The 25,618-nt window shown below is 43.0% G+C and overlaps 1 protein-coding gene across 4 annotated transcripts in view; it reads left to right on the plus strand.

Moving 5' to 3' along the window:
• Window positions 1–20,868, plus strand: part of ORC3 (origin recognition complex subunit 3) — a 79,262-nt gene extending 58,394 nt beyond the window's left edge. For 2 of the 4 annotated variants that reach the window (XM_073336633.1, XM_073336636.1), the window contains exons 14-20: window positions 1,140–1,273; window positions 3,027–3,112; window positions 4,734–4,831; window positions 5,889–6,030; window positions 17,258–17,374; window positions 17,822–17,901; window positions 19,010–20,868. In XM_073336633.1, the coding sequence (XP_073192734.1) occupies window positions 1,140–1,273; window positions 3,027–3,112; window positions 4,734–4,831; window positions 5,889–6,030; window positions 17,258–17,374; window positions 17,822–17,901; window positions 19,010–19,115 (763 nt within the window). In that variant the 3' untranslated portion in view covers window positions 19,116–20,868. Of the gene's footprint in view, window positions 1–1,139; window positions 1,274–3,026; window positions 3,113–4,733; window positions 4,832–5,888; window positions 6,031–17,257; window positions 17,375–17,821; window positions 17,902–19,009 lie in introns of those variants that run through there. The other 2 variants (XM_073336634.1, XM_073336635.1) reach the window with 2 other exon arrangements.
• The last annotated feature ends 4,750 nt before the right edge of the window (window positions 20,869–25,618 follow it).

The following is a 25,618-nucleotide window of genomic DNA, read 5'->3' on the forward strand; positions in this document are numbered from 1 at the left end:
CCTTTTACCTTGCAAACAAAGGGGTTTGCTGGGGCAAGAGGTGAAAACGCTAATTTAAAATAAGAGTGCCATACTTGAGGGGTGAACCATTTGAGCAGGTGAACCCTCAAAACCAGTGTCCATATATCTATAGCAACATAGCTTGCTACACACCTCAAACTCTGCTACCAGAGCCATGGCCACTGCCATAACACTAAGGAGGTATTAATGACTTAGATCACAAGGCCTTGCTGTTGCAAAAATGTAATTTGTAAAGTCAAAATGGCTGAGAATTTAAAAGTTGAACAGTAACAGATGGTGAACCTGGTGATATTCTGAACAAAGAGCTTTCAACCATGCTTGTAGTTTCCATTCTTTCACACTGACTCAACAGATAGTCTAGTCTTCAGAGTGACACACAGACAGGAGACGATCCTGGAACATTATTATATAGATACTTTTAGATTTAATTTATATTTGATGTTTGATTTGATATCTTTAGAATGAAAATATTGAGATTAAGCAATCCTTAGTCATCTTTATAAAATGCTGAGATCTACAGATTATAAGTGTTGTATAAATAAAAAGCAGTGGTGGTTTTATATTAATTAAATACATGAATCATTAACTTTGACTGTGTTTCAAGTTCATTCTGGATCCCAGAATGTAATGAGTTTTGTGATGTTGAAATGCCAGGCGAGGCTATTCTGGTTTTTATAATTCACACACCTTGTTTGGCATGAATCATGAACCCGTGTCAAGCTTTAAGTCCAAGTTCTCACCTCTAAATCAGATCCTAGAGGGAAGACATAGGAAGGTGCTTCCAGCTCTAGATGATCTCGTAGACTGGGTACTCTGAAGAAACTATTCTCCATCTACTCTAGGGGGAAATTGAAGGATATCTTCTAGCTCGGCCAGTACTTCAGCCCTTTTTAAATATTGAGCTTTGAATGTAAAAGCTAAACAGCCTTAGTTTATTCTGTAGGAAATCAACTTTACAAGAAAACAGGTAGCTTTAAATTACAGATTTTGGGGATTTCTTTTTCTTTTTTCAGATGAGTAGAAAATACAGTATTGAACATTATTCTAAGTACTTCAACAAATGCTTTTCTTGTTTGCTGGTTATATTACATCATTAGCTATTTGATTCTGTTTTTCAGGATGTTGGCTAAGGCTGAGTTGGTGGCCATACTTCAAAAATGTGTGGAGATTTTTACATCATCTTCTGGAAAACAGTTTAGTAACACGGTAGAGAAACTGGGGGAGTTCCTGACACGGTTTCAAAATCTGGAAGGTGAGCATGTAACATACTACCAAAGTGTCTGTCATCAATCTGCTATAAAATGGCGTCAGAGAATTTACATTAGAGAGAGAGAGAACAACTCTGATGTCTCATGTTATTTTGAGATCAAATCCAGAAAGTTCTCCACATAAGAATACCAAATGCTTTACAGCTTTCAACAATATTTCTTGAATAAGTCAAAAGCTTGAAAAATTAATAGTAGCAAATTCCTTTACATATCCATTTGGGCTCATTACCATGCCAGCTAATAAAAATGTGCAAATTAAGTCACAGCCAGATCCAAATAAGAGATGGATTGTTCAGGTCAGGGTGGCCTGATTGCAGTAGTAATGGCCAGTGGCAACCTGTAGAGTTCAACAGTGCAGCCCAAAAGGAAAAAGAAAAGGTCCTATATTAACAGCCTCTTTGTAACCGCAGCACAGGGACAGCATAGAGTATAGCCAATCTCAAGCATTCAAAAATCATGAGTGGCTTAAAAATTGAGATTTTAAAAAAAATATTAATACATTTGGACTTTTTGTTTTGTTTGTTTGCCTTTAGTTTGAGCCTTCGGTACACTCTCCATGTTTTCAGGCTTTTGTCTGCAACTATGAGGGCTAGAAGCTTACTTCCTTATTTGTAAATGAAAGCTGACATTATCCCGTAATAGTTGTCTTCAGGAACTGAGGCTTTAAGAAAGACTGCCAAGATCACAAGAGTAATGATAAAATTGCAGAATTTGGCAACACTGAAAATAGGCAGCACATCTACAGTCTTCCCTGTGCTCATTAATGTACCTCACCCTGATTTTGACAAACCACTTCTAGTGTGAAGGGGCAGTGTAGTCTCCGTGCTTATTGAATCTTTGGCTTTTGTTGATACTGTGATGATGGATTTTAAGATGTTGACACCTGTCCACTAAAATTGGATTGCAACTACCAACTCATTTCATGTAACCCACCAAACAGCTATCATACTTCACCACTGACCTGAACCAGACTTAAACCTGTGACCTACAGGGAACAACCCCCATAAGCAATGCAAGTAACCTAACAGTCTGTTGCTTTGAATATTATTAGTTCTTACTGTGATAGGAATTGTTTGTTTTAAAATGAATCAAAATTGAGACTTAACCCACCACCAAATAATCAGGATTTTTTAAAGCAAAGCTGCTAGTTATTGATGCAATTATTGATATACAAACTACAGGGTTCTGAAAGCAAAATTCAGGCATAGGTTAAAATTAAGATAAAACTGGGTCAGTCAAATGCTTCAGTATGTTTTATTTTTCACTTTGCTCTCACTTCAATAAATCCAGGTTACGCCGTTTGGGAATGGCAGAAAAGAACCTATTTTCTCTTTAAAAATTTTGCATGGGAAAAATGTAAATTTATAATGTAAGGAGTTTTAAAAGCTCATTAAGTGGCTGCTTCACTGAGATCAGTGGAGCTTTGGCAATTTATACTTGTTGAAGATGTGGTCCAGAAGTTTAAGGTGAAATGTAAGTGGTGCGTAGGCCTTGTGCTGGCCCTCTGCACAGGAATGAATTTTCTGTTTTTGAATAACTATTTACAATGTAAATTACAAAGTGAAGTGTTACTGACCTTTGCTTCCCAGGAGAAAAATCTAATAGCTAACTGGACTTGGGTCCTCATCCGACATGAAAGAGTACCATTGACCCTGTCTCACTTTGGCCTGGGTCAGCGGGTTTCTGTAGATATTAGAAAAAGTTTACCCCGTGTGTTGAACACTGGTTTTGTTCCAGTAGCAGAAGCCAATGAGGCACAAGATGTGTGTGTGTCATCACAAAAGGAACTCCAGAAGAAGATGGACCTCTATCATCTTCAGAAGGTCAGGCCAATTTCACTTTCTCCAAACTAGTTTCAAGATTTATTTTTTTCGAGGTTTTAATTATTCTTGGTTAGATCTGCCCTGCACACCATAGCTGTGAGCAAATAATGTTCTGTGAGTCACTTGAAAATTTAACATCCTACCCAACCTAAATGTCAGATAAGAAGCCACAGGCTTGAAGAATTTCCCTGACTCCTATCTTTCTGACTAAACATACTGGCCTTGATTTAAAAAAAAAAAAAAAATAGCCTGCAGCACCACAGTCCCATGCATATTTAACTTCCATTGGCATGTGTTGACAGTCCTCCCGTAAGTAGATTTCCCCACACAAAGAATACATCACTTTTTTACAGTTTTATACCACACCTCCTTCCCCGTCCCCCACCTATCAATCAATTCTGATCCTAACCTTCTACCTCTTTGTAGAGCTTCCTTGCAGATGCTACTGTTGCTTTCCTTAGCATGCAGAGAGCTTCAGCCTCCAGGTTTCTTCTCCTACATCTGGATTTTCTGCTCCCTGTTCTACCCCTTTCTTCTTCTTAGAGGAGAAGCAGCTCAGGGGTTTCTCATCTCCTTCCACCCCATTCTTAAAAAAAAAGAGTTAGTAGCATCTGACTGGCTCTGCCTACCTCTTCTCTTCCCCCTGTCCCTACCCCCTGATGAAAGGGCAAGCAGCCCTGCAAGGAAGGAGCCAGAAGCTCTCCAGCCTTACTCTGACTAAAATTTCTAGTTGCCCTAGGCAAGTTGGTTTTTCAAGCCTGGTATCAGTCTGTGAAAACCAGGTATGTATGAAGTGCAACTATGATGTGTTCTAATGTATAGTTCAACATCTCTCTACACCATTATTTTGTTGTAGCTAAATTGGTACATCAATACCTATGTTAGCACTTAAGGTGCTTTTATTTATATTTTTAAGGGCAGATGTTGAGTCAGACTTCATTGCATCTAACAAATTCATATAATAATGCCAGTTAGCATTTTGATAGCACCTTGCACCATGCATCTGAGAATTTTACAGACTTTTAATCTGCACATCCTCCCTGTGAGATAGGTACATATTATTATCCACATTTTATGGATGTGGAAACTGAGGCCCTGGAAGGCTAAGTGACTTGTTCAAAGTTGCACAGCAAATCAGAAGCAGAGCTGGGGCAAGAATCCAAATTCCCTATGTCTCAGTCCCTGGCTCCGTCCAAGAGACAACTCTCCCTTTCCTTTTTATAATTCCATAATGTATGTTAATTTTAGGAATGGAGAAAAAGCAATCTGAAATTTTCTTGCCCTAGCCTTAGGGCACTAATTTCAGAGTTTAGTGTTAGATTCAGATTAGTGTTAGCTCTGTCTAAGTAAAACAGACTCTCACAATGAAAACATTTATTTCCATTCTTAAGCAGGCAGATACTTGTATGCTATTTTACAAAAGGTATATGAACAGGGAACACAGTACTGTCAGTCTAACTTTATTTCTGTTTAGATTAATATGTGTTACCTAGGAGAGCCATGGCAATCATTTTTCATGTCTTGCTTTCTAAAATGCAATAATCCTGTCAGCATCACTCTAGATGAAAGGATTTGCCATCCAAAGTGACTGGGCTGTGCATTTTCTGTCTTTTTTTAATAGACTTTGCTGGAGTTGAAAGAATCAAAAAGATCTAAGAAACTAACGAAGTTTGAAATGCTCAGATTTGAAGTTGTTGACTTTATAGACAGCCTGGTAAGGTAAGCTTTCCTGTTCTTTGGACCCTTTAATAGTTGATACAGTATCATAAGATGCCATACAAAAATACATACATGCACACGCACACAGAACAACAGTTTACCAAACAGTTCAGACTTGGGAGAAACTGCTGTCAAAATCACAGCGGTAGTCCTGCAATATGAGACATGTCCTCCCCACTCTTTTTTAATTCTGTGAAATGTTGCTGTTGGGTATCCTTGCAGCCATCTGTGTCTGGATGAGGGCTCTGAAAATGCCTGTTTTCCATGCTGTAAGGAGTCTGAAACACAAATTGTACAACTCATTCCTGCTGCTGCAGAAGATGAAGAAAAATATGGCAGTTGACAAGACAAGATCAAAATGGCCCACACCATAATTAGTATTGGTCTATCCATTATTTCTCTTCCGCATTGTATAGGCTAGGGTTGTGATATGCATTTCAATTTTGGTTAATGCAGGGCACGGCAGATGGGCTCGTGGAGGCAGTTCCAAGTGTAAGCATTCACAAAGAAGTCAGTATGGAGACAAGGGTTGGAGAAGGATATGAAGGCAGCTGTTAGTTGTGCATCTTCAGTAGAGGGAAGGATCAAAAGTGTGGAGCAAAAAGGGACTAGGGCAGAGAAGTTGGCAGGAGCTAGATTGTACAGAGCTACGTAGACCAAGACAAGGAGCTTGAATTTGAAAACAAAGGTGAGAGGAAGCCAGTGAAGGGGTTGAAAGATTGGATGGGTGGTGTAGGAGTAATGAGTAAGGCAGATGACTGGTGTCTGCATTCTGGGTTTTGCCTGCATTGTTGGGTGAATTTTTCCCGATGTAGGTAGGATTCTAATTAAGAAATGTTTGAAGTGGGAGGCTGAGTTGATAATTCCTGAAATTCTCATTTTATTAGAAGTTGTTTCTAGGTATTGTGGTATCTTATTTTTCAGAGGTTTTCTGCCCATGCCTGTTTGAAATGCACATTCTTGCTATCCCTGTGAAAGCTTAGCTCTCAGTGTGGTTTCGTAATGTCCCTTCAGTTAAAGAGCTGTCTTTTTCATACAACCCTTGTTGTTCTTTTAGAAGTTACCTTGCTCCTGCAGAGATGCAGACCCTGAACGAGGTGGTGTATTTCCACACGGCTAACACCCTCCGTGAGCACTTGAATGCTGCACCACGGATTGCTCTTCACACAGCTCTGAACAACCCCTATTGCTACCTGAAAGTAAGAAATGGACAACTGTGTAACTTGTTCATAGTTGTGTGTAATTCGTGCACGGTCTATGTGAGGCTAATGTGTGTATTTTAATTTTGCTATTTCATAACATTTGGCACACAGTAGGGTCTGTCACAAGGAACTAGCAAGTGGCTCTTTATGAAGCAGCTGGGGAACTGGCTGAGAGCCAGAGAATCTGCCTGACTCAGGAGAAAGCTGATGCTGCTTCATTAAGACTTTTGGGTGGGAAGGCAGTTTCCAGAGCCTCATTTTTAACAGCCTTCTCTACAGAGATAAGCAGAAAGACTTTCTCACCCTCCACTTTGATTGGATGACCCAATGTCCCTGACAGGAGAGTCCTCCAGTTACCAAACCTGGTAGACCCTGTTCATTTTACAAATATAGTGTTTTGTCCTGTGTCTTTGTAAATTCATGTAGATTGGCTACCTGATGGAGCTGCTGAAATTGAGGACAGACTGGCTGTATACAAAAGTATCTAAAAGACTCCCTCCTCCTCATGCCCATCACATAGTGATGCCCTACCCCTTCTTGTTCCAGACCTGCAGTGATCCACACATCACCTTCCCATGAGCTCTTGAACTAAACCAGCCCCCCTGCACATAGTCAAATCCACAGGGTGTCAGGGAAGGAGAAGGGGTAGGTGGGAGAGAGGCTCCTTGGTTGAGGAGAGGCAGGAGTGGGCATTCTTTTCTCTTTCCCACTCTCATGCACAGTTCCCTGATGCTCACCCAAACCATCCCCATGTCCCAGTTTTTCCCGTTAAAAATGTGGCCATTATGTGGAAAAATAAGATTATTGACATTCATGGATGTTTGCATGCTTGCTGCCTGAGACGGATGAGCAGGAACCAAACTGGATAAGTGTTTGAATTCTGTGATCCAGTCTGTGTTGGGTTTTTTTGTCTGTGTGCTTATTTATAAGAACACACCTTTACAATTTTATCTTGTTACAAAAACACAAAAGACTAAGATTAGGAGAGCCAGCTAAATCCAGTTTCTAATGTGCTTAATGAATAGTCTCTTAATTGAATTTACAGAAATGTAAAAGACCTAGATCTTTATCTTTACACATTTGTTCTTTGCATTTTTGATGCATTTCCTGTGCTTGTTGGGTATCTAACTCAGTGTCCAGTAGGAGTACTGGCTGTGGCAGTGCATTACTACTATTTTAATCTGTTTGAACTGAAGATATAATTTCTCCAACTGTGTATAAATCCTGCAGAGTTTGTACTTTCATGGGCTACAACCAGAGCAAAATTTCTCTGATAAACATCTAGCTATCCAGAGCTGTTCCTACCAAAAAGGTTCAGGCAGGAAAGAATCTGCCACTGTAAAGTACCAGCAAGTGGTTAATGATATGATGCCATTTCTCATGGGACTCTAACCGAGCTTCTCTTTCAGCAAAATGGGAACTGGATTGGTATTTAGCCTGACAAAAACGTGTAAAAAAGAATTGTAATTCTTCTTTGAGTGCTTGCTCATGTCCATTTCATTGTACATATGTGTGCTTGCCACATGCACCGGTGCCAGAAGTTTTTCTCTCAGTGGTATCTGTAGGGGACCGGCTCTGGCGCCCTCTGGAGTGGCACGCCTGTGCACCGGTATAAGGGGCTCCACCCAACCCCCAGTTCCTTCTTATTGCCAGTGACGGTGCTGAAATGTCTTCTTGTCTCGGCAAGCTTGCTCCTCTCAACTAGTTGATAGAAATTTTGTTAGTTTTATAGTTCCCTTAGTGTTAGGGTTACTAACCCTCCACGATTGTCCTGGAGTATACAGGAATTAAAGCTTAATCTTTAATTAAAGATTATGTCATCTGATGAAACCTCCAGGAATACGTCCAACCAAAGTTGGCAACCCTACTTAGTGTAGACTTAGTTTTAGTCCTGAATGGGACTTAGCCTAGGGACGGGGCATGCCCCAGTCCCCAAGCTTCAAACCTTGTGACTGTTGCAAGAAACTCATGCCAGTCAGTGATCCCCATAGAAGCTGTTTGAATTGCTTAAGGGAAATCCACGTTAGCGACAAGAATCACACAAGCATGAAACAGGTGTCTCACAAGCAAGAGCTTCAGATTGCAGACCAGAAAGGAGTGGGACATTCATCTCCAAGCACTCCTTATGGAGTTGGGCCTTACACCGGCATCAGAGCCGACCAGGTCAGACTCCGCTCCTAGCATTCTGGCCTTAGTGCAGAGCGTTCCAACGTCACCGGTCTTAGACCAGCACCGATGCCCATCCCCAGTTCCAGCTAAAAAAGCAAAAAAAGGCTGGGAGGGGATGTTCTCCTATGTCCCATAAAGGGGAAGGAGAGGGCCAGAGGAGAGCAAGGACACGCGAGGGGCAGCTCTTCGCTTCTAGACAAAGGTTGGGCTCTGACTCCCATGAGTGGTTAAGCCTACTCCAAGACCCACCTGCCACCCCGGGGAGCATCAGAGGCACTCAGCACCTGGCGGTGCCATCCACACTGCCTCAGAGGGCCTCGTTTGAGGGATCAATCTGCCTTGGGACCTTTCCAACGGTCCCCATCAGTGCAGCACTGCTTCTCGCCATAGGGGATGTCCCGTCAGCACTCGCCTGAGCAGCACCACCAGCCCATGGACGCAAGTTGGCTTACCTGCTAGAGTTCCCAGCATCAGTCTTGGAAACCAGGCAGCGTTCCTTGGGCTCGGTGCGGTGGGCTGGCGCAGAGGTGCGGCACCAGTCCCCAGAGCCCTGGTGCCAGGAGCACCCAAGTCATTCTTCCAGCTCATGACACTGCTCTGGAGGGTCGAGACACCTGTCCCTGGAGCCCCATCGCCGGAACGCCAGTACAGTTCACTGCAAACGTGTCAATGGTCTCTGACACATGGGTCTACTTACTCACATTCCTGCTCCTGCTCAACAGAACGGCATCGCTCGCTAAACATAAGGCGTCAATCACCAGGGTACCGTCGCCGATCTACCAAACGCCATCACCAGGATTGCAGCACTGAGCGTCATCGCCCTCGTACAGATCCTCAGCGGAAGTCCAGGACCAGAGCCGATGGGATCGGGGTAGACAGGCAGTCTCGGCACCGTCCTGGTCCCCCAGGCATGTATCCCCATCCTCAGGCTCCGAGAAAATCCTACTCACGGGCCAGGGCCACCCATTCCCTGCTGGGCCACAAGTAGCAACATGGCCCCAGGGCCAGTGGCCTGCCCCCTGGCAACTCTGGAATCCCTGGGGATTTCCCCAACCATCGCAGGTGCATAGGTCGGCCTCAGGGGCATCCAACAAATGGTCGGCAACAGTCTACCTCCCTCCCCCAACTCTGATGCGGAGTCAGAGTGGGCTCCGCAGGTTCAGCCAGCCTTGGCTGAGGCTCCCATGGCAGAAGTGGTGGAGTTGGTTGACCCACCTGTACCTGCCTCCTCGTCATCTTCACATGATGAGGCGATAGCAGGGGCCTCTCACCTGGTTCCCCAGGACCATGCCAAGGCTCACCAGGAGCATACATGCCCCATTCTAGAGTGCGCCAGACCCAGTCCCATATGGATACCACTGAGGGAAAAACTTCCAGCACCAGTGTATGGGGCAAACACGCACACCTACAATGGAATGGACATGAGCAATACATCTTGAAGAACAACAGTTACGAAACGGTAACCTTCTTTTCTGTGCTGATGGATTGCTTGGAAACCCAGCTACTGGCAATTCAAAATACCACAGCTAGGAACTGCTTGGCCTTGTGTCAGTGCGATATGGGGAATCTGAGCCCAAAATATCCCTGGGGCTTAGAGAATCATGAAGGCATCATGTCTGATCTTGCAGAAAGGGAGAGTTTCACACAGAACTTGAGTAATAATTCCCATCTCACCAGGATATTTGGAGCAGCAAAAAAAAGAAAAAAAAAATCCATAAGCTGCATTTAGCTCTCCTTTTTTGGAGGGAGGAATACTTTGACTCAAGACCCTTGATAAGGGAATAAATAGAGATCCTGAAAAACTTATTTTTCCTCCATCTGCTCCCCTCAAAAGAGCACAGCCAGGTTTTTAACTTGTTCCTGAGTATCTGTTTATGCTCCTTACTTGGAAGCAGCGCTAGTTGTCAATTAAATGTAATGTTGGTGTTTAAGGTCCTCCTTTTCATTAATGATTGCATTCTAGAACAACTTCCTGCTTATCAGTCTTAGTATGTAGTTGTTTCCTGGCAGAGACAGCTTATCTGCTGTTACCTCAGGAAGCTGAGGTTTCCATGAGCACTGCTGCAGCTCCCTCAGGGCATGCTATAAAGACCTGGCCTTAACATCATAAGCAAGCTGTCATTCTCCAAACTCAGGCATAGATCATGCATTGCTGATCAATAGTATTCTCCCTGGATTAGTTCCTTGTTTCCTATGTACGGTCCAAATGCCTGCACTATAGAAGTTGGGACTTGCCCTGTTTTACACAGCTGTTTGATTTCAACCAAATCAAAGTGATCTTACTGGTTGGTAAAATGGTAACATAGGGAATGAATTACATTATTTTCATGAATTGCAGACTGGCTCACCAATGATACAGTACAATTTATCAATCTAGACATGAGCTGCATTAGTTAATAGTCACACTATTTAGATTGAAACCATCTGTACTGAACTGTCAGGTAAATTGACGTAATACCGAATACCTTCAATTTCTGTCGTCTTTGCATAGTGTAATTGAATCTGAAAATCTGTTAGACTGAATTTCTGAAAACTCTATAAGGGAACTTCCCATAGGCACTGGGATTGCTGATCCCAATCATGAAGCTAAAGCTTACAAACTGGAAGAATCAGTTGTAAAAGGCAAATTTAGAAATTTAATGAACAGGAAATGAAGGTAATTGCTTGCCTCATCTTTTTCTCTGTATTGAAAACCTTTGCTTATGATGGTGTCCTTGGTTAGGCATCTTTTAAACTTATTTTCTAACTGACCTGTTATGCAACCAAATGTTGAAGTATGGGTTTTAGACCCGTTATTAGCTGCTGATAGCAGCAGAATCAATGGTGTTGTTCACAGAAAAAGCTCCTGACCTGTTAATGTGGCTAAAGTACTATCGATAAATTTATGAGCTGATGTCACAGTGCTATGGATTGCAACAATAGCATAGAAGTTTTTTTTCTTAGATAAGGTCCTTTTTAACTTCACAGTCAACTAACTAAAGTGTTGTCAGTTTGGATTTCCTGACATGTGGAATGGTTTCTGAAAATCAGACTTCAGCTTTGCAGGTACTGGTTTTCAAACCAGAGAGAGGTGATGGTTTATACACACGGAAGATAAAACTATAAGAAAAACAAATAAACTTGTTAATGCATGTAGACAGATTTATGTTTATATTCCTTCCCCCCCTGAGGACAAAAAGCGCTCTGACATCTATTTATTAGATAGCGAGGACAGAGATGAAGTGCTAATCAATTTATCTTACCTGATCTATAGAATTAAATATTCCTTACTCTGGTGTACAAAATAGAACAAGCAAGAGAGAAGGGGAATAAACTTAATAAAATACCTGCTGTGAGTGCTCCACTGTAGGTGTGCTTGCGTCCCTAAGCTAATGATCAGAGAACTTTTATAGCTGTGTCTGTTACGCCCACACACGCACTGTCTCTCCAAACTAGCCACAGGGCTAGCCAGCGTGCGCAGGCTAACCCCCCTCAGCTCCTTCTCAACTGCCTCAGCTAGAGACAGAGCTATTGGCAGTCCAGTACGACCATTACCTTCACTTACATTTCTATAGCTAGTCTCCCCAGTTGTAGTTGTAGTTTTTTTTCTTTTCTATTTTCTTTCTTAAAAAGGTGGGGGAGGGCTTCATCTCCCCCCCCCCCCCCCCGCTTTTTTTTTTGGTTGGGGACCCTTCCCCCAACAGGATAATGCTTAGTTTACCGGGCTTCAAGAAGTGCCTCTCCTGCAAAGAGGCTATCCCTGTAGCAGACAAGCACTCCTGGTCTCTGCCAGCAGCTCAGACTCCGGTCATGCAAGGACAGGAAATTGAGACCAGAAGATCATCTTCATGGAGGCAGCCCTCCAACCCTCCCCGGACCCCACCAAAGAGTCCCTTGGCAGGCGTGATTCTTCCCCACAGCCCTCAACTTCCAAGGACTGTGGGTTGAAGAAATCAGCCCCTGACCCCTCTCATAAGTCATTGAAAAACAGAGCGGGAAGTCCCCATAATGAGCCCCAAGCCGACCGTAAACGATCTGCAGTATGCTGGGTATCCTCTGTACCATCTGCACTGAGACAATCTCAGTCCAGTACCCATGACTCACAAAAATCTGCAGTGGCAGATGCCATTGACACACGTAAGGACCCAACAGGCACAGGCACCAAGTTAACAGCACCAAAGGACAAGGACAGGAGTCAGCACTCCACTAAGAAGATGCTGCCGGTACATACTACTCCATCAGCACCGTCATCAATGCCCCATTGAGCACTGGAGTGGTCAGTGCGGGCAAGATCTCCATTCCCCCGGTACTGCCAGTGGCACCAAGGCAGTCGGTACCACTGGAATTCCGACACTTGAGAGACCTCCGCATATCCAACATACTGGTGTCTCCTTGTCTCAGTACTGGGACCTCCACACCCAGTCTTCTTGTGGTACGGGAGTCTTCCCTGCCACACACCCCTGCTCTCTAGTGCCGACTCAGACAGCGAACCAGAGGCGGCTATATCGCAATACTCTTCTCAGGCTCCCTATGGTGCCCAATACCAACAGGGCCCCGAGCATACCCTCAGATGGTCCCACCACTGCCATCTTGGTGCAGTCAACCGTTGGCACCACCACTGGGCTCTATGCCTCCACCACGCTAGTGGCCCATGCCTCTCAAGCTTCCAGTCCTACCTGAGACGCTCCCACTCCGCCACAGTGTCCAGGGCCTCGGAACCTCCAGAAGAGATTGTGGAGGAACAGGAGGGCGGCATTGAGGAAGAGGTGACCCTGAGGACCATATCCTCCTTCCCATATGAAGCCATTATGCCTCCCACACCATCCCTGGCTGATGACTTCTGCCTTTTCCAGGACCTAGCAAAGAGTGTGGCAGATGCTCTGCAGATACCATTAGAAGAAGTCAAGAGCACCCATCACAAGTTCCTTGACATACTCCACTCCTTCTCATCCTCAAAAATAGCCCTTCCTGTTAATGAGGCTCTTCTGGACCCCGCGAAAACCATATGGCAGACCCCAGCATCTGTGGCTCCTACATGCAAGTGGGCCGACAAAAAATATTATGCCCCAGCAAGGGAGATGAAATTCCTTCTCCCACCCTCCACCCAACTCCATTGTGATGGACGCTGTCAGCTCTCGTGGCCATCAACACCAAATGAGGCCTGCTCCCTACAATGAGGATTGGAAGCATTTGGACCTCTTTGGAAGGAAAGCCTACTCTTCTGCCTATTGAATTGCCAATTACCAAGCCCTAACTGTGAAATACAACTATGTGAATTACTAGAAAATCAGCAGTTTTATTGATCAGCTGCTTGACCTGCTCCGCTACCAATTCAAAGCCATCATTCAGGAGGGACAGTTAGTGGCCAAGACAACACTACAATCTGTTCTGGATGCAGCCAACACAGCCCCAGGTCCATCTCCATGGTGGTGATTATCTGACATGTTCCATGACTACATCTGTTGAGCGTCCCTAATGAAGTCTAGTCAACTGTTGAAGACCTTCCCTTTGAAGGCATCAAGCTCTTTGCAGAGAAGATGGATTCCTCTCTTTGCACCCTAAAAGAGTATAGGGCTACTCTCTGCTCACTGGGCATGGGCATCTACACACCAGGACAAGAGAAAATTTAGTTCGCAGCCCCAGTACAAACCATGTATTTTCCAATACCCAACTCAACGCTACTACAAGCCTCGGAGGAAGAAAATTAAGTTTACTAGTCATAAATAGTCTGTCCCACAGTCTTTCACATCCCAGCCATCCACTTCCAAGCACCAATTTTGACATGTTGGTCAATGCGACGATAGACCACTCCCCCCAACCACTACAGCTGACCGCTGCTTTCCACCCATTTGGCCACCGTCTCGTAACGTTCTGCAGCATCTGAGAATGCATAACATCAGACCAGTGGGTCTTAGAGATTGTTCATAATGCGTACTCCATTTTACCTCCCTACCCCCTCAACAACACCCTTCCCTTCTTCAGGGACCCTTCTTGCATAAATTTACTACAACAAGAGAGAGATCATCATCTCCTCCGGTTAGGAGCCATAGAACCGGTACCTCAACATCTATGAGGCAAAGGGTTTTACTCTCGTTATTTCCTAATACCCAAGAGGAAGGGAGGTTGGAGACCCATATTAGACCTCAGAGTACTCAAGTTTGTCAGAGCTCAAAAATTCAAGATGGTCACTCTAGCAACAATTATTCCAGCATTAGAGAAGGCAAATGGGTTTTCAGCTGTCTACCTTCAGGACACCTGCTTCCGTATCTCAATCCTACCATCTCACAGACAGTTCCTTAGATTTAACCTAGGACAAGGCTACTACCAGTACAGAGTATTGCCCTTTGGGCTATCATCTGCTGTGAGAGTATTCTCCAAGGTTCTCTCAGAAGTGGCCGTGCACTTACGTTCCTAAGGGATCATGATTTACCCTTACCTGGACGATTGCCTCCTCCAAACTCAGTCCCTCGCTGACTCACCAAATCTGCAATAGACTTTTTCACAGAACTGGGCCTACAGATCAATGCCCAGAAATCAACCCTCGTTCCAGTTCAACTCCCGGGATTCATAGGCACCGACCTCAACTAGTTACAGGTCAGAGCACTCCGCTCTCAGTGCAGATTCCTCTTCTTGGCCACACTCATAGAGACCATTCAAAAGAGCCCACAAATATCAGCCAGACACTGCCTCCAACTCTTGGGGCATATGGCAGAAGGAGCAGCGATGATACCACATGCCAGGCGTCAGATGCAATGCCTCCAGATGTGCTTCAGATCTATTTACAAACCAAACAGACTAGACTAGAGCTAAGGGCGGTCAGGAATGTATTTCCTCCCACTGATCAAGGGATCACAAACGAGACTCCTAACAGACCACATGGCATGTATGTACTACATAAGTCGACAAGGGGGAGCCAGCATTCCCCTCCCATTGTGCAGAAGCAATGAGACTATGGAACTGGTATATCTCCCATGGCGTCACACTGTCAGCAGCTTACCTCCTGGGTACACACAACTTGACAGCAGACTGTCTGTCACAGATTCCCACACAACCATGAGTGGGAGATAAACCAGATGTACTTCACGACCTATTCAGGCAGTGGGGCACATCAACCACAGAACAGTTCACCACTTACCTACGCTACTGCTCCAGATCAGAGATAGGACAACAGTCCATGGGCAGTGCTCTCCTCCTCATCTTCTCTATGCCTTTCCTCCTTTTCCCCTATTGTAGAAAGTCCTGATAAAAATAAAAAGAGAGAGCACGTCATACTTGATTGCTCCTACTTGGCCAAGACAGACCTGACCCTTACTTGTCATAGCTCACAACATGACCACCGATCTCTCTCCCTTGCACTCCATACCTCCTCTCGCGGAACAAAGGACGGACTCCGCATCACAACCTAGGGATTCTTCGCCTCAAGGCGTGGCTCCTTCATGGCTCCAACACCTAGAGAACTCCTGCTTGAAGGAGGTACAAGAGGTATTACGACACAATAGAAAGTCCTAAACACACCATACTTACCTGCAAAAATGGTCCAGGTTCCGTTTTTGGTGTTCTTCCCAATAGATCTCCCCAACATCTGCAGCTATTCCAAAGATCCTAGAATATGTACTGACCCTAAAAAGATTGGGATTATCTTTCAGCTTTCGGAATGCACCTAGCAGCTATAGCAGCCTTCCTCCAACAAGTAGAGGGATACCCAGTACTATCACACCCAATCACTAAGATTCCTCAGGGGTATAGTAAACCTTTTCCCATAGCCCTGACTTCTTATCCCCACATGGGACGCAAACCTGGTATTGCAAGGACTGATTAGGTCTCCCTTCGAACCCATAGCCACCTGTTTGCTATCAGGAAGGCCGTTTTCATTGAGAGGTATGTAAGCAATCACCCTAGATAGGAGAATAGGAGAAATGGCAGCTCTGATGGCACATTCCACACACAGTATTCTTTCGGGACAAAGTTATGCTCAGGCCACATCCAAAATTCATCCCTAAGTTAACCTCTCCATTGCACATGAATCAATTGATTCACCTTCCAACCTTCTACCGACACAACAGATAGGCTATATTACACACATTAGAAGCCAGGAGACCCCTTTCCTGTTACCTGGATAGGACGAAGACTTTCAGAAACTCTCCTAAGCTCTTCCTCTCTATTGGAGAAAGGTCCAAGGCTCTTAGCAGTATTACTTCAGAGACTCTCCAATGGGTCTCAAACTGTATTAGACAATGTTACCAAGTTTGCAATATGATCTCTTCTTATAGTATTCGCACACACTCCACGAGGTCAATCTCATCCATCGCCTTCTTCAAGAATGTCCCTATCAGAGATCTGTAGAGCGGTGATATGGGCATCAGTCCACACCTTCTCAGAACATTATGCAATCACTGGGGACTCCGCCTCCAATGCCATCTTCGGCACCACAGTACTGTCATCTGTAACGGACCCAACTCCAAAGTCCCAGCCCTCCAATAGGGATACTGCTCAGGAGTCACCCATAGGGACGCTACTCAAAGAAGAAAAAAGTTATTTACCTTGTGCAGTAATGATGGTTCTTCAAGATGTGTGTCCTGATGTGTGCTCCACAACCCCACCCTTCTCCCCTCTACTTTGGAGTTCTTTTCTATTACTCTGCGTTAGAGAAAGAACTAAGGGAGGTTAGCCCATGTGCGCTGACTCTCCTCGTGGTAGGGCCTAACGGACACTGCTATCGAAGTTCTCCAATCAGCAGTGCAGGGACGCAAGCACACCTAAAGGGGAGCAGCTATAGGGACACATGTCAAAGAACCATTGTTACTGCACAAGGTGAGTAACTTCTTTTTGCAAACCAGATGATGCATCATTTAATTTCTTACGTCCCCAGTGGATTTGTGTTGGGATTTTGGGTTTTTTTGCACTCATCACCATACTTCTAGAGGCACAAACAATAAATATGAAAAAATACCGACAGTACTAACTTCCTGAGTTATCTGGGGTTGATCGTATTTGCTTTCAACACTAGAGATCTTTAAAGATAAAATATGCTCTGAAAACTACTGCCTTCATTTTCTCTGTTTATTTTTTTTATCAGAATCAAACTTTGAAAAGTGACGTTGGATGTATTTCTAATACTGCTCCTGACATATGCATAGTGTATAAACTTCATTTGGAGTGCGGCAGATTAATAAATCTTGTTGACTGGTTAGAGGTATGTGAAGATGAAAATATTAACTATATATGTGTATAGTCTCTAGATTTTGCTGACTTTTTTTTTTTGCATGCTTTTCTTTGTTTTGTTTTTGTTTCTCTTCAGTGCCATCACTTTTGAAAGCCAGTCTTCTCATGCCACACTGATTCCTGTCCCTGCAAGTACTTGTAAGGCCCACAAATCACCATCCCACTCAACCTCCCCTCCTAGTGCTGGGCATCATTTATTACCAGCACTGCTATCCCAACAATGAAAATCCCTGTTGCTGCTTGTACCTTGTTTATGTTCAGTGTAAACCAAATGTTATGCTTTACAGAGCTACTTTTTCTTCTTTAGCTTTTTAACATTTGCTGATGCACGTTTTCACAGAAAAGCCTGTGTAATGTAAGTACTGTCTCTGAGATATGTGTGATTGGAGGGGTTATGCATCTTATCTTTGCTCTTTAGGCCTTTTCAACGGTGGTAATGGCGGTTGAGGGAACAGACCCAGATTCAGTGGCCACAGACCAGGTGGATGAAATTATCCAGTATCCTTTGTTGTTTCTCGCTTGAATTTATTTTTTAATGTTCACATACGTACAAACCAGTGGCCTTTTTCTCGTGGATGAACAAAGCTTTTACAAATGCAGCTTCCCCATGCACTGAGAACTGACTGAAAGAGGGCTAAATACTTTTCAATTAATCTTCTTATAATAAAAAAAATACAAAAGGAGGGTTGACCATTTGTCATATGGCGCTTTTTGCCAAAACCTTAATTCTTTTAGGGTTGGGTGAGGTGAGGTCCCAAGTGCCAGAGAATGTTGTTAGTATAATATATGTCCCAATTTCATTATTCCGTAGCATACTGTAGATTTCCTTTAAAAATGTCAACTTGCATTTAATATTTCTAAGGAAGTTAAATCCTTTACCATTTAAAATCAAGTATATCTAGGTGTTGAGAGATGAATGGCACACATCAAAGCATCACCTCACCTATTATGCATTAATGCTTGAATTGAAGTCAAAAGTTGGGGCATTGTTTCTGCAACCAGAGGATGGGTTTCATTCAGGTGGTTGGGGTTCTTCCCCTCATTCTTCCAGTTTTGTTGTCCAGGGATGTACAAACAAAATAACCCTAAATATTTTATGAGTTTACAAAATTAATATTGTGTAGCCCTCTCGCCTCACCTCTCCGTAGTCACCACTACATCCAACCCAAACAGCGGCACAGGTTAGAGCAGTGGTTCTCAAATTTTTTTTACTGGTGACCCCTTTCACATAGCAAGCCTCTGAGTATGACCCCCCCTTATAAATTAAAATCGCTTTTTTTATATATTTAACACTATTATAAATGCTGGAGGCAAAGTGGAGTGTGGGGGGGAGGCTGACAGCTCGCAACCCCCCATGTAATAACCTCGTGATCCCCTGAGGGGTCCCGACCCCCAGTTTGAGAACCCCTGAGTTAGAGCAAGAGCTACTTTATCCTGTAGGTCAGAGGTCATGTTGCCTTGATTTAAATGAATTTCAATTTTGTGCTTACTATGCACCAATAAATCCCTCCCATACCAGAGAGAAATGTAAGTGCTTACTTCATTCAATTCAATTATTTTAATCATGACATATATACTTGTTAATTTCCTTTACAAGAACTTCCAGCGCTCGTTTTATTAGAGCTGTTTCAGAACTGGAACTCTTAGGGTTCATAAAGCCTAGCAAACAGAAAACAGATCATGTGGCAAGGCTAACATGGGGAGGCTGTTAAATGATAGAACAAGTTGAGAAAGACCAACCAATGTATGCATGCTGCCTGTGAAAGTTCATTATGGCATATGGGGGACAATGCAGCCATTGGGACAAATTAATCCCTTATGTAACTCTACTGATGTTAAAGGAGTTAAACTAAGGATGAATTTGACCTCTTATGTACTATATTCTAATAGCCAACAAAATACTACCTCTTTTCTATACATGTTTGTATGGAGTCAAGGAGTCAGCTTTAGTACATGATTTAATATTCTCTTAAAATTGCAAAGTTCTGACCACTGCTCTGTACCAGTTTTCATCTTCTCTTATGTATGATGTGGTTTAGGCTAGGAGGCCAGAATGCGATTGTGTTGTGCGATTTTCTTTTAATGTGTAACCATGAATGCTGAATTTAATTTGCTCACTATCTGGATTTAAATGGTCATGTTATGAAATGTTCTCCAGATACTGCATATTTTCAAAAAATCATTCTGCTGAGAATTGAAATAACAAGCCTCTGTGACCAGAACCCACTGAGCCCTCCCCTTGCAGTGTGCAGTACCAGCCACTCTGAGCAGAACTATTTGATGATCCTGGTGATGGTGCCCTGGGAAGACTTGTCTACATACAGAAGAAAACCAGGTTTCTGTGTTAGAAAATAAAGGAAAAGTGTTTCTGAAGGGACAAAAACAATTGTTACTATCCAATTTGATAACATAGCTGGACAGTAAATAAGACTATTTCAAAAATACTCCTTTAGCTAACCTGCGTTATCAATCAGATTTCATTATCCGCATAGGAGATACGAGAACATTGCTCAATTAGGAGTGTTGAAGGAAGGTAATAAAATACCCATTTAAAGTACAAGGTCATCATTTCTCTTCTCTCTCCCTCCGTCTCCCCTTTTCCCCCACAGATTTTTGTTCATTGGGCAGTGGGACAAGCAAGGGAAACAGCTGTGTGGGAATAATGTAATTGTTGACATAATTTTATAACTGACAGATGTTCAGCCACTGATATCACTTGATAGATGGAACATTCCAAACCATTTGTGCCCTGTGCAAGGAATGAAACAAGTTTAACCATGGGGCTGTCCTGTCATAGTGAAGTGTAGACATTAAGACAGAACCACTCCAGATCACAAACCTAGCAATTCTGAATTGTTTGTAAAGTGCCATCAGTCTGGAGGTACAATGTGGGAGCCTAAAATAAGGCTACACTGTTTCTCAGCATTAAAAATCTGCAATACAGGTTTGTCCTGATATAGTAATCTATTGTGATTTCTTTCCCCAGGAAGATAAATAGTTGAAGTAAAAATGATTTTGTGCAGTGTTTTTGACTTTTTAAGTTAGACTGAAGATCTCAGTATGGAATAGTGTGGGCAAGCTGGCCTACTTCAAAGCAAGGACCAAGGTTATATTTTTTCTGATGAGCTGATACCCCCCAAAAGTACTCAAATACATTCTCAATGTGGTGTGTGCAAACTTCAGCCCAGAGAGTCTTATTACCGTTACTAGGAGCTGCACAGCTAAAGGGTTAGTGAATTTACTCCTAAAGCCCAACCAATGCTTCCCAGCCCAACGAGTGGAAACTTTGACAGGTAACTGCATGCTGTCCAAAAAGACTTCTACCCATAAAATCTTTAGTTCTTTTGGGGGGTGGGGGAGAGGACTCCCCAGGTTGCCTTGTTTGCTGCAATGCCGGTAATTACATTTCTGAAGAACCCACTTACTCATATGCAGAGAAAAATAAATTCTACACATTTATTTTGACTACTTTGCTCCTCTCTTATTTTTGCCCAGTTTTTGTTCTGCACTTGCGCTAATTACACTCTAAATCTGTAAGTAGCTTTAACTTTAAAAAATCTCTGTAATCTTTATCCTTGGAAGTGCTCAATAATCTACTAGTTCTTAGCGTTTTTCCTCTTAAACAACTGAAGTTCACACATGCTTAGTAGCTTTATTTTAAAGTGAGTTTTAAAATTCCATGCTTTAGTAATGTGTCTAGCTGATCATGGATGTACCTGAAAAGGCTAAATGTGGTAGACTTAACAGAAATTACATGTTTAAATCTCTGTAATAGGAAAATATAACAAAGGATGTATTCAGACAGACATTTATTAGCTAACTATACAATTCATGGCAATATTGCTTATTGTAGGAAGTCTTGTTCAAATGCAACCCCTCTGACTCAAGAAGATATATTGTTGATGGGTTCAATAGGGACTACCAAAATGAGCCTGGCCAGAAAGATGTCAGGTTTGAAGGTAGGCGATGAAGCTAGTGGATTCTCTGAAGATAAGGGATACCCCACATCCCTTGCACAAGCACAGGTTAAAATATATTTATTTATTTATGATGTAATCCTCTTCCCATGCCAGTGTTGATGTACAGGGTGGATACCATTCTTTCCATTCCTTTCTGTCATTTGCTGCTGCTTCCATTTGCCCTGTGGTGTTAAGAGATACTCTAGGAATTATTTGGGGCAAGTTCTATGGTCTGTTATACAGGAGGTCAGACTCGATCACAGTGGTCCCTTTTGGCCTTGGAATCTTTGATATTGATGATTCTGCCCTCCCTTGTAAGGGTTCTCTTGCATGCATTGTTGCTTCACACTAGGTGTTTCCACTTGACAGCTTCATGTTCAGCATTTCCTTCTGATTTGGGTGGAAACAAGCTGCTGGTGGGTGATGAAGTCTTTCCAAACAATATCGTTTGTAGGCACTTATTTTCAAAGGTGTATTGTTTTGTTGATCTCCAGCTCTCAGCTGTATGTTAGCATCAAGACAGTTTAATCTTGGTGATCTCAACTGAAAATTCTTAGTTTTGTGCTATTGCTGTATCTTTGATTTTAAGCATTGTTGAGTAAATGTTATGGATCCCTTTCCTATCCTTGATGTCACTTCCTTCTTGAGGTCACAGTTGGCTCATATGGTGCTGCACTCATGTAGATGAACTGTACTACTTTGATGTGTTTTGCCTTTTATATGATGCTGTTGTCGCACATCTGAGTTTCAAGGATATTTGTTTTACCAAAACTAATTTTGAGCCCTGCTTCACCTGCTATTTTTGCTAAATTGTCTGCTGTTTCACTCTTTATTTTTTTTTTTTAAATAATCTTTCATCTTTAATCATCACTGTTGGCACACAGGGTGAAAACCAGTCTAGGCATTTGTCATCTACCATGCTATACTGGTGTTTGTGTTGCTAATTGTCATAAACTGGATAATTAAGTCTATGTCATAACATGTAGCCATTTCATGCCAATAGCCACATTGAACCACTCTGGCTGTTCACCCTTAGAGATCAATTTGCATCTCTGTATGTGGCCTTGATGATCTTGACTATTTTAACTGGGATTATGTGGTACTGAAGAATATTCCACGATTTATCCCTGTGAACTATCAAAAGCCTTGGCAGAAAAAAAAATGAATAGGGAAGCTTGCCCTCCTATGTGTTTTTCTGTGATGGTCCTTAGTGTGAGTATCTGATGTACACTGGCTCTCTTGAGCCTGAATCCAGCCTGTTGCACATTGAGGTGGCTGCTGGTCCCAAGCCTGGATAAAATGGGGAGGGTTGAGCCCAAGGCCAACCACTTAGTCTTGTGAAAACACTTCACTGGTTACAAAAACCACCATGCTACCCTTCCAGTAAAAATGGACACTGTCAACCCCTCATGCTGCAGGTTTCCTAGTGAAAACTAGTCTCTGGATGCCAAGACCCCACAATGTTTGATGCTGGCATCACAAAAACGTTTCAGAGTTGGTTAGTGTAATGTGAGAATGGTGTTTCAAACCTCAAAGATCTTCCAGATTGTGAAGGAGATAGACAACTATGGACTTGAATCCTGAGTATCAATGAGATAAGATTCATCTAGATCAAGCAAGAGAAGAAATCTCATTTATTCTGGTCGTTGTGACACAAATGCTCAGGGAGTAGTGCTCATTATGCCTGATTTCAGGGAAGGGGGAAAATCAATCAACTAGGAACCTGAATCCATCATATACAGCAGACTCCAAACCAGATTCTTAAAGATGTCAATCATACAGCACTGTTCTGATGAACATGGTGAAGAGGATAAAGATGAGTTATGTACTGTAATTGCCTCTAAAATGTGACCAACAGAATACCTAAACATGACTTACTCCTTGTGACAGGTGACTTTAATGCTAAAATAGAACATAACAACCAAGGAATGGAAAGAGCAACTGAGGAAAGCATGCACTGGGAACAAACAACAAAATGGCAAGACACTCCTTGAACTGTGCTCAGGATCAGACCTAGCAAGTTAAGGTCAGCTTTGAACAGAAAGTGGTAAAGAAAAAAGTATAAAATTAAAAATCAAAACACTGTGAGAAATCCTAACTGTAACTAAGGAACAGATTGGAGGCACTGCCAAAAGCAGAGGTGAGACAGACTGTACTGGAAGAAAAATGGGCAGTGCTCCAAGATAATGGGATTAAAGCCGCAGCATTCCCAGGTGGATATCAACAGAGGCAGAACAAGAATTGGATAAGCCAAGAAACATAGCATCCCATCAAGGGAAGAAGGTACTGAAATACTCCTGCATATTAAGGCCAACAAACTCTTGAGAAAAGCAGAAGAGGAGAATAACAAAGCAAAAAGCAAGGAAAGATAAGCAGCTGAAGCTGCTGCTGATAGGAAACCACAGAGTGGTTTACCAAATGACTAAAATCCTGTGTGCAAATTTCAACAGAGCCAATAAGCACAATGGAAAAATGCTTACAACTGAGGTAAAACTGAGCAGCTGGACAGCGCATCAACATCCTCAATCGAGCCAGCCCCCATCAGCATCCAATTTTGATTAAATGTGAATTACACTGTTGTTCGAACCTTTTCACATGCTTTAATTTTGGGGATTGACAAATATTCTTGTTGCTTAGTTATTGGTAAGAGATCACATGGTATGTTCTGACTGCAAAGGACAAGTACTTGTGTGAATTTTAAGATCTAGTTTCTGTAAATATGTACACCTACATTGGTTTTATGTAGTAAAATTCAATTGCTACAGAGTTTGTGAAAAGTAAGGAAGGCACAAATGACTGAAGCTTCTTTTTAAAAAGACTGAAGGAATGTGCTGTTTGTCTGATGGGCTCTATTAAAACTAGAAAACTGTGTGCTGGGCCACAGCCTAGTGCATCATTAGCCTGCCCTCAACTGTAAAATATTAGTTATCCATGTTGTGTTTAACACCCTTACTACTTAGAAACAGGAACTGGAAATAAGATTGTGTTCAAGTACTACTGCTCAATTATTGTTTAGTTCTAGGCTTAATGTTGTACTAATCTTTGAGAGAACCCTTCATACTCTGACTAGAAAATGAGACAAACAGGACTTGATAGACTAGGGCTGGGCAAACTGCAGGCCGGATCTGACCAGCAGGATTGCCCAGTGGTGCTGCAAGCCTTGTGCTGCTTTCAGAAGCGGCCAGCATCATGGGGTGGTGGGGCTGTAGAAAGACTTATGTGTTGCCCTTGCCTCTAGGCACCGCCCCCTGCAGCTCCTATTGGCCAGAAACAGGGAACCATGGCCAATGGGAGCTTTGAGGGAGGTACCTGGAGGTGCAGCAAGGGCTGTGTGCAGAGCCCTGCGCTGCCCCCCTCCCCCCTGGGGCTGTGCAGGGCTGTGGTGCCAGCTGCTTCCCGGAGCAGTGAGGTGCAGGCAGGGAGCCAGCCCTGGCACATGCTGCTGCCACCCCAGAGCTGCTTTAAGTAAGTGGCACCAGGGAGGATTTGGTAGAACAGGATGCTCCTTCCTTACACTATAGCTCCTAGTAATGGACAGCTATTTATAAACTGGTTGCTTGAGTGGGCTAACCCAGCTCCTTAGTGTCACTCTATTAAATGAAAAAATGGTAACTGCATTCAACTGATTTTTGCTTTTGGATTATAGGCTCCAGCTGTACACAAGCCTGTCGGGAAAAAAAATTTAACTCTTAAGTGTAACATTAGTGCAGGCCACAAGTCAGTGCCAAAAATGCAATAATCCAACTGCAGGGAACACCTAAATGGAATATTCTGCCACAGGCGCTTCCACAGAAGCATGGTGATTTTAACAGGTTCCCCACATCCCTGCAGGTCAGGCCCTGGCCTACTCCAAAAGCTTTGGAAAGTGGAAGTCAGGCTTTGCACTTCAAGAGATTTCAAATGAAAGGAAAAAAGGGCAAAAAAGGTGTTCATACATTCCAAGAAGAGATCACGGATCTGCTCTAATCTGTGTAACACAAGTCATAGAACTTCCCCAAAATAATCCCAACAGCATATCTTTTAAAAAGCACACAATCTGATTTAAAATTGGCAGTGATGGAGAATTCACCATGACCCTTGGTATACCAGCATTTGTTTATAGAAGGCTAAAAATCGCTACAGCTTGAGGAAAGAATTGGCAAGACACATACCACCCACCTGTTTCAGACCAATGCATCTTTCCCCTTGTTTAGTGATAGTTGATTAATCTCAGAAAATGCCAGATAGAGGCTCTTAATTGTAATATACACATTTTT

This window comes from Lepidochelys kempii, chromosome 3, assembly GCF_965140265.1.
Source record: "Lepidochelys kempii isolate rLepKem1 chromosome 3, rLepKem1.hap2, whole genome shotgun sequence".
Taxonomy (NCBI): domain Eukaryota; kingdom Metazoa; phylum Chordata; order Testudines; family Cheloniidae; genus Lepidochelys; species Lepidochelys kempii.